General features: G+C 30.3%; 1 protein-coding gene across 1 annotated transcript; it reads right to left on the bottom strand.

The window, feature by feature from the left end:
- Positions 1-2791: 2791 nt before the first annotated feature.
- Positions 2792-10274, bottom strand: LOC141721424 (aspartic proteinase 36-like). The gene is made up of 10 exons (XM_074524351.1): positions 9903-10274; positions 9129-9258; positions 8751-8998; positions 8281-8499; positions 7396-7558; positions 7202-7275; positions 5644-5734; positions 4518-4590; positions 4004-4075; positions 2792-3277 (listed from the first exon to the last, which is right to left on the bottom strand). The coding sequence occupies exons 1-10, from the start codon at positions 10127-10129 to the stop codon at positions 3123-3125; spliced, it is 1452 nt and encodes a 483-aa protein (XP_074380452.1). The 5' UTR covers positions 10130-10274; the 3' UTR covers positions 2792-3122.
- Positions 10275-12420: the final 2146 nt, after the last annotated feature.

Raw genomic sequence — 12420 nt, 5'->3', positions numbered from 1 at the left:
TTATTGTGGTATTGCAGTCTTTTTCAGTCTCTAGTTGCATGAATAACTTCTACTTTCCGACCTCCCTCGTAGGCTTCTTTTCCACATCCGGTATAGTGTCAAAATCACCTTTTTCATGTGATGATGGACATATTTGATGTCAAAGTCGGATAAACAAGTGTATTCTATGGAGACACAAAGGAACTTGTCGGTTGTCGTTGTCTCGGAATTATTAACAAAATTTTCCATGCCCCGGCTCTACTATTGTATTCATGTCAAGAACAGAGATGCATAGTTCATTAGAATACTTAAAAAGTTTTTCAAACATAGCATCAAGCAATGTAATGACATTGTTGTGGATAGAGTTGAAGTCATTTTCATTCTGGTTATGATTAGTTTTTTGCTTTGTTTTGGTTTTGGTGTTGGTCTCTTGGATGCTTGGGCGTAGGCGTAGCTGTAGCTATAGCTATAGCAGCTGTTGGGAACAAGGTTGGGTCAGTTGACCCCTCATCCCAATTAGTATTCACTTTTTATTATTTCCCATTTGTTTCAACAAATTTTGATCTCATCTCATTAGAGTTGAAGAATGATTAATTAATAATCCAAAAGATAGATAATTTAATTCAACAAATAATTTTTCCGGCACAGATATAGAAACGATAATATACTTTTAATATCGATAAATGGATGATTGAAATATTATCTAGTTTTAACAGTAGTTTATTAAATATTATAAATGTTTTTCCCATTTAGTTTTTGTTACTTTTTTGTTATGCTTCTTGTATTTTGTGATCATTATGTTTTTAGGAGAAATAATAGAATCTTTATGTCAATAGTATTACTAAAAAAGTGCATAGCATTCATTGGGTAGAGATTTATGAAATAGATAAAATGTGAGATACTTTTCTAGTCGGATAAGCATGCTCTTTAGTACGACCAAATAATAAAGACCTCAAAATGCATTTCAGAATTTTGAGCCTGTATGTATACATGTGAGGTTTTTTTTTTTTTTAATTTTCAAGATAAATAACCGATAATATCATGTCAACTAAGCATTGAAAACAATTAAGAAAATGAATACTTGGGAACTTTAACATTTATATTTTGTTAGATTCACAAGATTTCTGCATCCATGTTTCTACCGTGAGCTCATTTCTACCTTCATCAACCTCAAAATATGAGGGGCACATTTTTTTCTATATATATATATATGTATATATATGTTTACTAAAATACGAAAAAGAATGTTTAGTAAAAAAATATAATTTTTTTTAATGTTAAAAATTTGTAAATGAAAAATAATTAAAAAAATATTATACATTTAAATAATATTAAATTATTATCTTGAATCAGTCATATTAATTCTAAAAATAATTATATAAAAATTATTTAAAAACGAAAGTTACATTGTAAATCAACATTAATGTTCTAGTTTGAGTAGGAAAACTACTACTTTTAATAAAAAGTTTATAGTTAACTAATATAATTATATATAGTTATTTTTTATTGGTAACAATATATATATTATTATGCATTCAAATTATGATTCAAATTTTAGGTATATTATTCATCTTAAAATATCTAATTTTAATGTATATATTTTATGAAACAAGTCAATTTAATATAAAATAAATTAAATAATGGGTTGAAGAGATATAAATTACAAGTTTATGTATAAATTAATTTTTATTTGAATATTTTTTATTTATCAATATTATATTTTGCTTTTTTATAAAATAATATATCATAAGTCACATGTATAACTTATCTTTTTAACATAAATATTTAATATCTAAAATATAGTATAACATATTAAAATTTACATGTATAAATGTTTTTTATTTAATTTTGATTATGTAATAAAATTACTTTTTGTATTTTAATTATTATATTTTGTTTATAAACTTCAGATTTTATTATTTTATGTAAAAAAAATTTAAAAAAATAGTAAGACACTTTTTTAGATTTTGAAGAGGGCACTTAAAATTTCAAGCACGGCTTTGACCACATGACTACATCCTCCTGATTAATTACATGTTTATTTTGTGTTTCTAATAGTTAACTTGACTATTTTTTTTATTGAATATTAAGAACTATCGGTTAATTTCTTCAAAAAAGAATTATCGGTTAATTATTTTTAAACTCTAAAAGTTATATTTTAAAATAGACTAAATGTATTTTTCAATAATATATTTTCTATTATTTTTTTCAAATATTTGGTCAAGTTGATCCGTGACAAATCAAAATGAACATATATTTAGGGGTATAACGAGTATTACAACTAGAAAGTCGTTATCTTTTAAAAAAAATTGATGTTACTTTTTAGATGATGCACATATAATTTTAATATTATTTATTTAAATAATATTCATATTTCATACTTAGTGAAGTGATAACTAGATTAATACTTATAAGTTATACAAGTGTTTGAATAATTTTGCTTATTCGTGAGAAATTTTTTCCTTGAATAAAATAAATAAATAATTTTTAAATATAATTATGTTAATTCATGAAATTTAAATTAGGTTAACATTTAAAAACATGTATTTTAAAATTAAAGTTAATAAAAAGGAGAAATATAAAAAAAATTGGAAAAAAGTAGGCTTTACCAAACAAACACGGTATTTATCTATTTTAAAATCTAACAGCTATTACTGTATCAAACAACCAACAATTAGAAGAGGGTGTTCTATTTTCTTACAGTGCATACATTACAGATTACTAATTCAGTTTTTATGAGCAGAGGATTCAAACTTTCTGACCCGGCCATATAGACATCAAATTCAGTTCTTCTGGAAAAGATGCACAGCAGTTTTAAGTTAATTAATGACTTGAAATAACGTAATGTATTTTTTACAACTTTCTGTATGTGTGTAGTATCAACATTTAACAAGGATAAATGTATATAATTAGATCACAACAACAACAAAAAAAATACACTTTCTATACTCAGGTTACTGCGTCATCCAGTAGGATGAATTGAAACCAAACATCTCTCCACTTTTTCTTTAGAGGGCTTCCACCTGTAACTAATTTGCAGTGTATACTCGGAGAATCATATATAAGCTCGATGCTCATTAATTATTTTTAGTACAGCAAAAACAGTCACTTAGATGCAAAGCTGCTTTATCCGAAAACTGTCATCACATGATCAAGGTGCTTAAGATGAAAGTCATGAACAACAGTGCAGAAATCATTGCCATATTTAGACTGTTTTCTGAACCAGCAGAAATATCATGGGAACTGAGAGCATACTGCTTTCCAGACTGTTCATCTTTCACTTTGATGCTCGATGAGCCTAATATCACCACAAATATATAGTTCACTTTAGGAAATTACCAAACTCACTCAAACTAACTTGCTAGGACAGTTTAGATTAACAGATATAATATTGTTCTTAATAGTTTACATATTTTGGGCATTTTACATATTTGCCAAGTATGCAGGGAGGCGGTAGGGTTTTAAATGAAGACTTTAGCCATTGAGGTATCTACAATTTTTCTCATCTTTACCCGTTAGATATTTAATTTTACTTGCACCATATTAGTAAATGATAAATTTAACTAATTTTATGGTCTATATCTACTTGAGTTGAGGATTTGTTAATATGCTACTGACAAGGCTCCCCCTTCTCCTTCGTCCAAGAAAAAACATGCTCCTCTTCTCCCGTGACCAAGGCCACGTGCTATTTTTTTTGCTAATTTATGTGCTAAAATATTCACTCCCCTTAAAATCTAATATTTTAATTCAATAATGTACTCCTATGTTTATAAGGGCACAAATGGAATACAGTAATAGGTGTTAACTTATTGACGTGCCGGAGCAAATTGGAGATGGTAGCAAAAAATTGCTATCTAATATAATAAATGAATAATGTACATTAAAAATAAATTTATTCCGTCTAGAAGGTAGTAAATTTGCTATCTATAGACGGGCAGTAGAATTTAGCATTGTAAAATGATTAAACCAAATCCTACACTACCTAAAGAAAAGATCAAGATAAAAGGATGCAGTCTGTACTTACAATTGTATGGAGTCCATCCAATGGTCTGATCTTCGAGGTTATACACAACAAGTTTATTTGATAGTGCAAGATCTGCAATCAAACAAGTAGTACTACCTTAACATTTTGCAAATATAGGTGATGGTGAATAGGTGAAGGATAAATTTAAAATGTTCATATACGAATTAGAGGTTAAAGCTCAATTTTTATCCCAAAAGTATTCTATGCCCGTATTCATTAAACACCTATTCTGTAATGTATATTAACCAATCTTTTTCCCTGTTTCATACTGAAATTTCATCATATTGCTCAGTTGTATCTCTAAATCAAGTAAGTGATTCTTGGTCATAATCTGATACATATTCTGCATAACTTCATATTAACTCTTTGCTGAAGTTCCAGCTTAAGAAATTGCAGGTAATTCTCGTATTCAGTAAATCATAAGGGCAGCATTCTAATCACCTTGAAACATATGCAAAATTCAAACATCCCAAAAGATCTCAACAGCTATGAAACAAGTAACTATTAGGGTTACCTCCCAAGAGTGTGAATTGCTTGCCATCGTCTGACTGAATATTACTGCTCATCCAACCAAAACACTGGTCATCCTGCCAAAAAAACGACACATTTCATAAATATCTGTCCAAGTAAAAGAGAAAGTAATTAGATGTCTAGGGTATGACAATGGTATATCTTGAGCAGAAGAGAATGTTCAGCCTAATAAAACAAGATATCAAGTACTTGAAACTATAAACTGAACCTTCTATAGAAAGTGTGATGGACCCATCTCTCCCACAGCCTTAAAATCAATAAATTATATTTATCTTTAACACTCCCCTCACTCGAGAAACCAAATTTTGGGAATAAAGAGTGGTACACTAGGAGCTCATCTTTGGGGCTATCATTTATTTTAGCGTCGTAATTAAATTTGTAGGGATAATGTGGGTTACAAGCCAGAGAACTCTTGATAGACCTAAGCTTTGATAAAATGTTAGATGACCTACTCTCACAGAATCCATGATTCTCTTAATAAACTAGATCTCTAATCTTTAACACTGGAAAAGAGTGTCAACATTCAACACGCTGGTTTTTGGAATTCGACATCAAGTGTCAACCTCCGTTATTGTATAACCTTCTAGATAAAGATATATTAGCGGATGATTGTCCAAAGAAGATAAATTGAATATGCTTTGTTGGCAGATTGGGACTTGTATAGTCCCACAGTGGACTTCAGACACTAAGATATTAAACATAATTAGGCTTTCTCCTATTGTGGTATCTCCTCCTGCTATTAATTTCTTTCTACACCTTGATCCTTGCCAAATATCTATTAAATCCTTATCCTGCATGCTGCATCATATCATCACCTATGCTCCCACAGACAATTCTGAATGTCTGTCATTGCTTGAAATATGGAGTACCAGGATAAAGTCTCTAGATATCTAACCTCAAAAGCAAAAATAATACTTGAAGAAAAACCAACACAACAAAAGCTATATAATTATTACAGTTTTTAAGACTATCGAGAATTTGGGCTTGGAACATGGTGTTTATACTACATGTGTTTTTTAAAAATTGTTCAGACTTCAGACATTATGAACTTGAATATAGTATCGTTTTACTGCAAGAAAATGCAATGTCCATGTGCCGAAAATACTTACATCAACTGGAAAAAGGTAATCATGGGGATAAACTTTCAAAGAAAGTGAACCTTTAAAATGGAAGGTCACAACTGGAAAAGCATCATCAACACTGCAACAACCCATCAAAGGGAGAAAGCAAAAAATAGATAAATTATTGAAGTGACAGTCAGAAGTGCAATATTCATGTGTACCAAATGTAAGAAGGGAAGAAAAACAGTAACATAGTGAGATTAAATAACAGCAAACACAATGTAAATAATATATACATTAGTGAAGATAATCCTTAGCATGATGTTTTATTTCCTCTCTCTTCATTTTATTCATACAAAAAGCATGGACACCATTGACAGTCAACAATCAACACTGACCCGATTAGTACTGTAACTGCTAGATCTGGTTGGAGATAAATTGTGGTCATTCATTCAAAATCATCATCCAAGGATAATTTTCGTCAGATTATGAACAATAGCCATTAGAGAGATTTTAACACATGCCATGTGCAGTTCGTCCACCACTAGTAACGACAACCAGGACACATTTTCCATGAGAACCATCATATAAAGTAGAACCATATTTGACGATGCTGCTAAAATCTGAGTATAATACTTTTTTTAACTACAAAGAGGTCTCCTTTTTAAAAACTGAAACCCAAAACAATTCCAACATGATCAAAGTACATTTTCATGACTGCCTACTACAAAAAACTAACTCTCAGGTTTCTAAAAGTAGGTGGAAAAAATGGGTAGATAATGCAAATACTTGAGTTTCACATATGTTAGAAGTTGGAACACTTAAAGAAAACTGTTGATACAGAGAAGAGGACTGGGACAAGAAGTCATCCTCGATATGAATTACAAATAACATCAAGATACAAGAAGAGGCATCTAAGTCCTGATCCGTCATCATATGTACCATAAGGTGAAGTCCTTTCAGACTCCACATAGTGTTCCTCCATAGCCTAGAGGTTGGAATAACATTATAACAAGAAACATTTTGATTCTACTTTTGCAACTTTTCCAACATACCATCTCTCCTTAGTTCTGATAATGTATCTTCCAAATAATTGCAAATACAGGGAACCGGAAGAATTATTAACATTCAAACACAAAGAAAAACTAAATCCTCCTTTTCATTTCCGAGACCCAAGCATAGCCATAGGGGTGCAACAGACAATTTCATTTTACATAAAAGAATAAAAGAAAAGAATTATCTACCCAAATCTTCGAACAAGTGGAATTGTTTTTACTCCTCTAAACAAAAGTATAAAAGAATTATCCATAGCTTCAGATAATTTCATTTTACATTTTTTCTATCATACAAATCTAAAGCAACAGGCAATGCAATAGATATGTAAAAGCAAAGAGAGAAAGATCCTTGGGAGATCATGAGCTAAGGAACATCTCCACAACCTATCCACTATCCACTTCTACTAAACTCAACATAAGCTAAAATTAGTCGTATCATAGATATGTTTTATAAAATAACCTTTACAAGCAGTGGGTTGATATACATTATTTTGTAACACTCTGAAAGGTTGCATGTGAGGTAAAATACAGACTTTAGTGAGAAGTCTTACTTATCATCGTATTTAAAGCATGAGAACTGTTCCTCCAGTGTATGAAGTTTCACCTCTGGTTTCTTAGCCAAAATCTATTCCAAGAAGAGGCAAAATTGATATGAAGCACAAAATTGATATGAAGCACAAAATTATAACAAGTAAATATTTTGAAATCAACTGAGAAGAAATTATTCCTGAAACATATTGTAAACCTTTTGCATCAGTGGTTTTAAAATGTCATCAGGAAGGTAAGCCAATGTTGAACCACTATCAATTATTGTGCCACTATTTTCACCAGAATCAGAAGTATCTGCTGGAACTTCTATATGTTCACCAGCCACCTCCAACCCGTTCATAATAACATTATAATGTGGCCTAAGAAGCAAGAAAACTATAATCAAAACACTGTTTCATGTCAAACTTTAAGAAAGGCATCATATTAACTTAAATTTCATTCTTTTATAAGTATGAAATAAAAATCACTAAAAGAACTTTTTGAAATATAAAGAACGAAAGACCTAGATAGAGTATGCATATTGATGAGCAAATTTCAGATTTCATGATACTTAAAGATTGCATCACAAACTCACACCACAAAAAGGATTTTTTTATTAAAAAAAATATCTAATGCAAAGTTTTAACAAGGGAAGTTTCAAAAAAAAAAAAATCATTGATATATGATTTTAAAGGAATCCATGGTGGTGAATATAATTCTGATTTAGTAGGAGGTGTGTATCATCCTTGAGGGAATCAATTATAAGATGCATATTACAAACTTTCCTTAAAGTCTGGGATATCACCGGTTAGTTTAAAGTATACGCCTGCTAGTTCTTGCTGCCTTATATTTTATGCAGAGCAGCTGTATAATCCCAGGATCTAGCGACATATTTAGCTAGTAAGAGCATGTTTGATAAATATAAATGCAGTTGTGCATTTACTACATATGTATATATATTCTACCAAGGACTTTCTAAAAAATTGATATATATTCGCATATGAGCAAGTGGATAGTGACACCAAAATTCTTGGATGTTTTTTCCTTAACCTAGTAAAACTCAACTTTCCACCACAAAATAATAAAACCTTAAATCACGTACATATCTGGGATCATAGGTGTTGAAGAATATTGCGGCTTTACCACTTCACCAATAGCAAAGATACCTCCTCCTTCTTTTCCGTCTAAGCAATGAGAAAACACCTTTTTCACCTTCTTCATTGCAGAGAGCTGTGATAATGCAGATGTGTTTGCTTGTCCAAATCCAATTATTCCATCAACAGCCTCATCAGAATCCTCCCCTGACTTTTCCACTCCACACCTTCATATGGTTATTAAATGTAATCACAGCATCAGTATCTTTCAATGAATTTTTTAAGAAAATAATAAATCACACATCAAATAGTATTTTCACCCAATCGAACTCTCAAATTGATATTCCCATACAATGTAAAGCATCTACATTAGAGGAAAGAAACACACGTATAGATATAGCCATAATTGATATGAAACTATGTGTCTATGTTCTTTTCAAATACTACTTGGCGAAAATTAGGAAAGAATATCAAATACCCGAATGTTATATTCCCATTCAAGAGTGTTGTTTTCAGATCACCAGATGCCTTATTAAAATGTATCAAGTCTTCCACAAAGTATCCTCCGGTTTTGCTTCCGTCTCCGTAAGTAATAGAAAATGTGCAGAGGTCTTGATCTTTGCAATCTTTATTTGGGGCATTGAATACATTAGTACAGAAGTCTCCATCACAATTGATAGCTCTTGAAGTTGAGGAACCCTTTGGATCATAGTTAGCCAACTTTATCTGTTTTATAATAACATAGAATTGTATATTATTTTATAGAATACGTATGACTAACAATTCCCTACAACAATGTGACTAAGCATATTAAGATACGCAAAATACTTCACATAAGGTTTAGGAAGGAGCATACATCAAGCTTGGTTTCCCTTGGACAACTACTGCAGCCGGCACAATGTACCCATAGAAGGTCACTTCCTGTGTCAACCTGCAGGTGATAGTCTTTCAAAGGAGTTCCAATCCCGATCTTCGTGAAAAAAAGCCTAAGTGGAAAAAAAACCATTATATGTCTATATAACCATTTGTTATAAAATATATATTGCTTCGACACTCTAACTCATTCAAGCTCTCTGATAACAGAGAAAACTGAGGGTTTGTTCATATGGTGGCACATAAAAAGAGCATTGAAACATTATATACTGCTAATATAATGCTAATGGTGTCGCGGAGGGGCATACATGATACAGCAAAAGAAATTTCTAGGTTATAAAATTCACTATCATAAATTGTTTTGGAATCGTCAAACTGTCAGCAAAGTCACACATTCTTATATTCATATATAAAATTATCAACATCAAATATAATTAAATTATATATCACATAACAAATCTGATCAAATCTACAACAATAATTGCAAAAAAATACAAATCTTACATTTAGCAGCCACGAAAAAACACATATATATCAATCAATAGCATGCATGAAAAACAAAAAAAAAATCATATGAGAGAGAGGAGAGGGAGAGAGAAGAAAGAGAGAGACCGAGAGAGACAGGAAGGGGGAGAGAGAGAGGGGGGAGGGGGGGGGGGGGAGGGGAGGGGGGGGGGGGGAGAGAGAGGGAGAGAGAGAGAGAGGGAGGGAGGGAGGGAGGGAGGGAGAGAGAGAGAGAGAAGAGTTGGGAACAAACGATGTATCACCGGCACGGCCTTTGCCACCAATTGGAAAATCAAGAGCAGCAAGCATTCGACCATGTCGCTTAGAATCATGAGCTCTCAAAGCACGTAAAGATCTTTCGGCACGTGCACCATACTTATGTTGCACCTTAAACACATTACCTGACACCAACCCTAATTCCACAACAATCACGATTCCCAGTAACAAAAACACTGCATTCATGTTCTTCCTCAAATCCATTTCAGATTTAATAATTTAGTGCATGCACAACAACATGTGTATATATATAATTTAATTATGAATACGAATAAAATAAGTCATCTTAGAATTAATGCAAGAAAATTTTGATGAAATTGGGAGATCGATCGGGTTGAAATGGTGGAAAAGAGAAAATGGAAATTGGGACCAAATTAAGTGTAGGGAGATGAAAACGGAGAGAGAAGAAGAAACTAGCGGCAAAAAGATAAGTGCATACGAATATTTTGGATATTTATATATTTCTGCGTTACAATATTTGTATTTTTTACGTACATTATGGAAAGCATTTAAAGGGTCGAATCTATATAAGATTTTTGTAAATTTTGTTTAACTATATCAATTTTTTGAACGTGTTTCAAGGCTAAATACAACCGCACAAATACAACCAACATCAAATTCAATCGTTTTTGGTTGAAATTAAGGACGCGGCTAAATACAACCGCATGCAGTCGTATTTATATACAGTCGTATTTACGCGGTTGAATTTAGTACTAATTACAACCGAATAAATACAACCGTATTTATATACAACCTTATACAGTTAAGTTTAGCCGTGCTCCTAAATTCAACCGTATTCGGTCGAATTTAGCATTGCCAAAAAATAGAGGGAATTTTCCCTCAAAGAAATTTTGTACTAAATTCAAACGATTTTGGTCAAATTATTTTTAAAAATGGCGGAAAATTTCTGGGAAAAAATATAGAATAAAATTTTCACGAAATTTATATTTTAGTTCTTGTAAAAAAGATTATTATGGCAGTTAGATATTTATCGTCCAATTAATAATTATAGTTTGAGTTTCAATTTATTTTGTATTTATTTTAAATTTTAATCCAACCATACAGATATGAAAATTGTCAAAAAAAAATGTTTACGAAAAAATGTAAGTAATTTGAATATTTAAATTTTAACACTAAAGTAGTTCGACCAGTACTTCTTACTAGTGTTTAGTCTCAGATATTTCGATTCTTTCAAAACTTTTGTGAATGATCCAACCTTACATATGTCAAGATCTATATATTTTAGTGATAAGATAAGTTTTCTAGAAAAAAATAAATGTATTTGATTTGCTATACGGTCGAATTTTAGGTTAAATTTAGAACAATGTTAATAACCATATAAGGTCGAATTTACATTTTAGGCAGACATTTCAATTTTTTTTTCAAAAATTCAAATTTTTGGGCGGGATTTTCAAATTTTAGGTGAAAAATAAATTCAACCGTTTTCGGTCGTATATAATCGGTCATATTACTCGAGCGAATACAACCGGTCCAAAAACCGGTTGTATTTAGCCCTTTTTTTGTAGTGAGAATAATGCTTCAAGATGATAATAATATGTCAACTTTTTGTTTAATTCAAAAATGAAAATTGCTTACGTAAATTTAGGTGAACGTGAATAAAATGAAAAAATCACATGGAGATGATGGGTTTAATTTATCATTGTAAGTTTCATTATTTATAATTTAATTCATAACTATTAAATATTTCAAGTCAAATTGAAGGGAATTAGATATAATATTAATCGTAAAATGGTGTAGATTCAAAGTATTTCAATGATATATTAAAATTCTAATTGTAATTATATCCTTATCCTTTATAGATAACAAAATATTTTTTATCCAAAATTTTGGTCATTTACCGTCAAAACAATGTAAACGTTGTTTAAATATAATTAAAAATAGAGGGTTAAGATTATATCATATTAGAATAAATATGTTCTAATAAAATTATAAACAGAAAATGATTATTTTATTCTAATACTATTCAAATACCAATTGTTATATATGTACTAATACATTATTAAATAGTATATGATCAAAAGTTTAATCAATCATAAATATGATATAATGTCTTAATACAATTCTAAATCGATATATTTATACAATACTATAATAACCGGAATGAGATTCAACGGTTATCCCTCTATTTTCGTTATTAAAAATAAAAAAAAATAGTGTTAGACACTTACTAAAATACTCCTATTAAAATTATTAAACTACTAGAATTAGTCTCCTTATCCCGTTAAAATATAACCAAAACATATCCTACTAAACTACGATAACGGTGTCTTCCAATCCTTTTATTATTTTATATTATAAATCTATAATTATTATATATTTATATAAATATAATAAAACTATTATATGTTTGAATAAATAAAATTTAAATATTAACGGAACCCGTACATTACACGGGATTTAAGCTAATAAAATATAAGTAGAGATTTAACCAATTATAAATATAATACAGTATCCTAATACAATCTTAAATAAAA

The sequence above is a fragment of the Apium graveolens genome, chromosome 1, assembly GCF_009905375.1.
Source record: "Apium graveolens cultivar Ventura chromosome 1, ASM990537v1, whole genome shotgun sequence".
In the NCBI taxonomy this organism is placed as follows: Eukaryota; Viridiplantae; Streptophyta; class Magnoliopsida; order Apiales; family Apiaceae; genus Apium; species Apium graveolens.
The sequence above is the reverse complement of the archived record's forward strand: the minus strand, read 5'-3'. Positions and strand labels throughout refer to the sequence as shown.